The sequence below is a fragment of the Prunus dulcis genome, chromosome 3, assembly GCF_902201215.1.
Source record: "Prunus dulcis chromosome 3, ALMONDv2, whole genome shotgun sequence".
Lineage (NCBI taxonomy): Eukaryota > Viridiplantae > Streptophyta > Magnoliopsida > Rosales > Rosaceae > Prunus > Prunus dulcis.
Genome location: NC_047652.1, coordinates 1,406,964 through 1,412,429, shown reverse-complemented (window position 1 = coordinate 1,412,429; position 5,466 = coordinate 1,406,964). Strand labels below are relative to the sequence as shown.

The 5,466-nt window shown below is 38.0% G+C and overlaps 1 protein-coding gene across 2 annotated transcripts; it reads right to left on the bottom strand.

Moving 5' to 3' along the window:
- Positions 1-865: 865 nt before the first annotated feature.
- LOC117621064 (protein DJ-1 homolog D-like) lies at positions 866-5,281 on the bottom strand. Of its 2 annotated transcripts, XM_034351328.1 has the most exons (5): positions 5,033-5,281; positions 3,960-4,400; positions 2,593-2,955; positions 1,068-1,270; positions 866-1,033 (listed from the first exon to the last, which is right to left on the bottom strand). In XM_034351328.1, exons 1-4 carry the CDS (start codon positions 5,210-5,212, stop codon positions 1,082-1,084), a joined length of 1,173 nt encoding a protein of 390 aa, XP_034207219.1. In that variant the 5' UTR covers positions 5,213-5,281; the 3' UTR covers positions 866-1,033; positions 1,068-1,081. The 2 variants fall into 2 exon arrangements, with proteins under 2 accessions (XP_034207219.1, XP_034207218.1); XM_034351327.1 differs by having other exon boundaries at positions 866-1,270.
- Between the last annotated feature and the right edge of the window lie 185 nt (positions 5,282-5,466).

Below are 5,466 nucleotides of genomic sequence, written 5' to 3'. Positions count from 1 at the left end.
ACCAATGATGTAAGTTGTCCATGATGATTAGCAAACACCAATCTCTACTCTACACTGAAACGAAATTAATGGCTCTGGTGCAACAGTTGCTTATGAAGAAGCCGGTGAACAACCTGGATTGATACCGTATCGTGTTGGATAAAGGGAAAACTTATGTTATGTGAGAATGTGATAGTAAAAAGTCCTACATTTGAATAGCCGTGCGGCTGTACTATATAAATAGAAGTATAGCCGTGCGGCTATACGCTATAAATAAAATATATTAACACTATAGCCGCCCGGCATACTATATAAATAGAATATGTTAAAAGTATAGCCGTGCGGCCCGCTATAGAATATTCTAAAAGTATAGCTGCGCGGCTATACTCTATAAATAGAATATTTTAAACCGTACCACGCTCGTAGCCAACACCCCCTACCCAAATCCATCATCGCCATCACCATCTTCTCCGTCATTGTCATCATCATCGTAAAATTCCGAAGAATTATCGTCTGATCCCAAAACTGGATGAAATTCCCAAGAGTTGTGGGAGAAATTCAGAGCTGAGTTTGTTGTTGTTTTGTTGATAGGAAAACTCATTAAGTCTCCAAATTGGCGGTGGCATGCTACAAAGCCCTCCTACTTTCCCTACCAATACACCGCGTTTCAACCTTTTCACCATTGATGATCCTTCTTGCTTTTTTCTTTCACTTGCCACATCCTTTTCTTTTCTTTCCATATCTCTCTCTCCCTCTCTCTCTCTAAATTTCTAAACACAAGCAGACCGTAATCCACTCCCAACTAATTTCTGGACAACATGATATTTATTCAGGTAAACCTTCGAGGTGTATGGTGAGAGAGATAGAGACCAAGGGAACCGACGACTAATAAATCATAGTGTCCTTCTAAAGCATAAGTAGTATAATACAAGCTTCATCCACAACCAAACTTGCATGGAACATGGCATATACATATCAAAACCAGAGTGTCACTTGTTCCTTCACATATACAAACGTCACCTTAACATAACACAACATACATGCCTTATTCTTTCATGAATTACATATAGTACATGCAAGCAGCTGACCCGGTAAACAGCTACTAGAATGATACTCGAATATCAAGCAATGACATCAACTGAGAAATGAACTCTGGGTGGCCCGGCCACGCTGCTCCCGTAACCAAATTTCCATCCGTGAAGCAACGATCTATTGGATCAGGTTCCAGCCATGTTGCTCCTGACAAAACCACATTAAGCTTCACTGCTGGATACGCAGTACATTTCTTTCCCTAAAATTTAGCCAGTTAACAACAATTAGGACATGATTAAAAAAGTTCACAATGTGAAAATAAGTAAATCAACCCTCAATCAGAAGAATCAGCAAAAGGCAAACAGATTACAACTTCAAGGTGGTTTCTTTTTTACCTTGTCATAAAATACTCACTCAGTAAATCAACCCTCTTACAAAATTGATGATACTCCCAACTCTTCCTAGCACCTGAAAAATTGAAACTGCCTAGCTCAGCCAAGCCTTTTGGTTTTCCTTACTAGGTAATTTCTTGTTTTACCCCATTCTTAAACCATTCCATCTAGCCTGGATTTTTACTGCTTCATATATTCCTTCAGAGAATTCTGCATTACAGTACACCTTCTGACTTTTATATTACAGCACAAATGTTCATGCACCAACTGGCAAGCTTGCTCATCAACACCCACAACAGAACAAACATTTAAATTTACGATCAACTACATTGGTAGTGAGTAAATGAACAATAAATCCACAGATTATCTGTATATAGTCTTTTTGGTTAAACTTCCCACACACAAAATTAATTTTATTCTAGCATTTTAGTTTATCTTAAAAAGCGTAAGAAGTTATGTAATCTACATTATAAATGTATATCTACCATGGAAATGCTATAATGAGGGGTTGTGGGTGAGGGGTTCAATACCACTATCCAATAATATAAAGGAAATTTTGAACTTAAAACTTTTTTAATGATTGGATGGTTGGATGGTTGGATTTAAACCCCCACTCAAACCCCCCACTAAGATCCCCCTCATTGTAGCATCTCCCATATCTACGATATCATGCTTTGGACCTTAAAATTCCAAAATTTATAATCTCGATTTTGTTATATGATTTTGGATTGTTAATGAGGATTTTGCATCCTTGTTTGTATGCCTAACAAATTAACTTTATATTATTGTTTCTTCATTTTGTACACTTTCAACTCATTTAGTTTCAGAAATCAACTTGGATTTTAGATTGAACTTCTGGACAGCATGGGACTGATCCCAACAACACCATCCCTATTAAAAGATGAGCTATAGATACTATAAAACTACACTGTCACCTAAACAGGGATTACAGCTTCACTTTGTTTCAGTTGAACCCAATTATTGGAGCAATTCCTTTGGTGGCATCACATGGAATTATAGAAAGTAATATTTTTAACAATATCAATACTATGTTTGACGACGCACCGAATTGAAACGATATGGAATTAGTCGGATTGGATTGAGCAACTTAAAGAATATGGACCAAATTGAAATTCGGATCAAATTTCTGGAAACAAAGTGTAGCCTGGCTTAAAGGGAGTAACCTTACCTGTAGAACACCAGCAGCAGCTAAAATCTGCTGCCCGTGGCATATGGATGCAATTGGTTTCCTGGCTTCCACAATTTGCTTCACTAATGCAATAACTTTCTCATCCAATGCCAAATATTCTGGGGCTCGACCTCCAGGGATTACAAGAGCATTATAACTTGAGACATCTAGAGCTTCAAAGTCAGCTGTTAAAGTGAAATTATGGCCCGGCTTCTCACTGTATGTTTGGTCACCTTCAAAATCATGGACAGCAGTTGCACAGATTTCACCAGCTTTCTTCTTGGGGCAAACTGCATCAACATGGCATCCTAGAGCTTGAAGAGACTGAAAAGGCACAATTACCTCATAATCTTCCATGAAGTCCTACAAGTGTTGAGGGAGAGAAAGTGAATTATGCTTAGTAACTGTGAGAAATATAAAATTTTGATCATTGACTAGAATAATACGTAGATAACAATTAGTTCATAAACAAACAACATGCAGCTTTAACGATCTTGTCAAGGGGTTTTCTAGATTTACAGTGAATTAAAACACATAGCCAAACTTGATTTATGGACCATCTTATCACTATTGATATTGACAAGTAAAATAATATATTGAATTTGGTGGGCTTTAAGGTTTGTCAAGTAGCCAATCTTGATTTATGGACCACCTTATCACTGTTAAATAACCAGCTTACAAAACGTGGTAGGCTTTAAGGTTTGTCAAGTTGTATAACTTTTGGCATTGTAGGTAGAGAAGTTTAGGTATGCTTCAAAGGATTTGGTTTTAAAGGGAAAACAAACAACTGGTTTCAAGAAAATAGGTTCTTATGAAATCTGACAGCAACTAATTTATGGGTCTAGGGCAGTAGTAGCATTTCGAATTTGGAGACCCAATTGGCTTGGGTATTGGAGGTATTCAGTTAGGGGGGAAGGGGGGAATTGAAATTCTTCAGTAGTCAACTTTCCGGAAAATTAAAGTAAAGAAGTCTTTTAAAATTCATAAAGGATGTACTTGTCTATGTATCATGTTTAGAATCCATAATTCAAACAACTTGAAAAATGACCAGTAGCATGTTTGGATTTACTTTCACAAGTTCACAACTCACACAAATGATCTGACAAACAAGTATTCCAATGGGCAACGGACCCAGCTAGGCAGACCAATGAAGCATACCACCAAAACATTGAAAAAACACATAGGAATGAATGATGGAACCATATCACACTAGAATTGTGCAAATCTGGTAAAGACTTTTCAGGTTATTTTCACTATCTTTCAGAAGTATCTGTAAAAGGGCAAATCTCGATACTATATGTAGTCAATATTGATCGGCATCACAATTTCATATGTCTCATTGCACTAGGAAGGAAAATAAAACTTACCCCACAGAGAAACAGGATCCTTCTATCTGAACCAGTTATGTTACCACCTAGTGCCTTCACAAAAAGCCTAATGAACTCAGGATGGCCTTCATATGTAGCCCCAGTAATTATATTACCATCAACAACACACGCCAACATGGTCTCGGGTTCCACCCAATAAGCACCTGCAGCAACAAGTACAGGTCTGACAGCTGGGAAGGCTGTACACTTCCTACCTTTAACCGAGCCTGCAGCTGCTAGGACAAGTTGCCCATGGCAAATCGAAGCAATTGGCTTTCCGGAGTCAGAAAACTTTCTCACCAATTCTAAAACCGACGCATCTAAAGCAAGATATTCAGGTGCCCGTCCTCCGGGTATTATTAATCCATCATATTTGTTAAATTCAATGTCATCAAATGTTGCATTGAGTGCAAAATTGTGACCACGTGATTCAGAATAAGTCTGCAACCAAAGAAAAAAATACAAGTAAACCGAAAAACATATTAAAACAAAGGGGGACCAGAAAGACATATAGCATTTGAAGAATTTGTTCATGCTGTCTTGTCCCCAGAACTCAAGCTCATAATGAATGAGCAAGCACTCTAACAAAACTCCCAACATGTGTTCTTGTTTGAGCTTACTTTAGTCTCGCTGTCCACACAACCTAGAACTATAACCTACGGATTGCTATTTGTCAATCTAATAGAGTGGCTCTAATCAACAATAAAACTTATTCACTGTGTCCATAATTAAGGCTACCATGATGCAAAAAACTAAACTTGAAAGCGTGATGTTCGTTCGTAAACTTGACAAACTAATTTCCAGTTCCAAAAGATTCCAAATTTTTGAGGAGGCAGCATAATCCCACCCATATGTGAGAATTGTAAGCACTTCAATCTTTGAGACAAATTTCTTGTTTTGGGTTTACAAATTCAAGTGAAGTAAGCATTCAGTCTTCAATATAATTGAGTGTGCTTGATTACAGAGCATGGAAAGAGCAATTGACAGTGCTCAAGTGATGTAATGAGGCTAAAGATAACGTTTTTCATTAAAAATAAACAAAGGAAAAGGCAAAAGAAGCAGAGGTGGGTGACCTGGTGAGCAGGAGAAAGTTGATGAATGGCTGTGCGGCAGATATCACCAGCTTTCTTGCCAGGACAGACAGCATCAACGGACACTCCATATGCCTGCAGTGCTTGAAATGGAACCATCGCCTCGTAGTCTTCCACGTAGTCCCCCAGCACCAACAACACCCTCCGTTCACCTTTCGCCATTTTCTTGTGTTTAATTTCTGGGAATATCAGAGAGAGGAGGGGGTGAGAGAGAATTTGGGTGGACTAAAATCAGAGATGGACAAAGAAATAGAATCTCAAGGTATAGCCGTAGGCTATATTCTAGAATATGTTAAACAGTATGGCCGGACGGCTATACTCTATAAATAGAATATGTTAAATTAGTATAGCCGATCGGCTATACTATTAAATAGAATATCTAACCCTATAGCCGAACGGCTATACTTTATTAATAA

Excerpts from the sequence above, each read along its gene's own strand:
- LOC117621064 (XM_034351327.1), bottom strand. The coding sequence starts at position 5,212 with ATGGCGAAAGGTGAACGGAGGGTGTTGTTGGTGCTGGGGGACTACGTG. Across the intron at positions 2,956-3,959 it reads GGATCCTGTTTCTCTGTGGG|GACTTCATGGAAGATTATGA; the intron begins GTAAGTTTTATT and ends CAACACTTGTAG. Across the intron at positions 1,271-2,592 it reads CTGCTGCTGGTGTTCTACAG|GGAAAGAAATGTACTGCGTA; the intron begins GTAAGGTTACTC and ends GCTAAATTTTAG.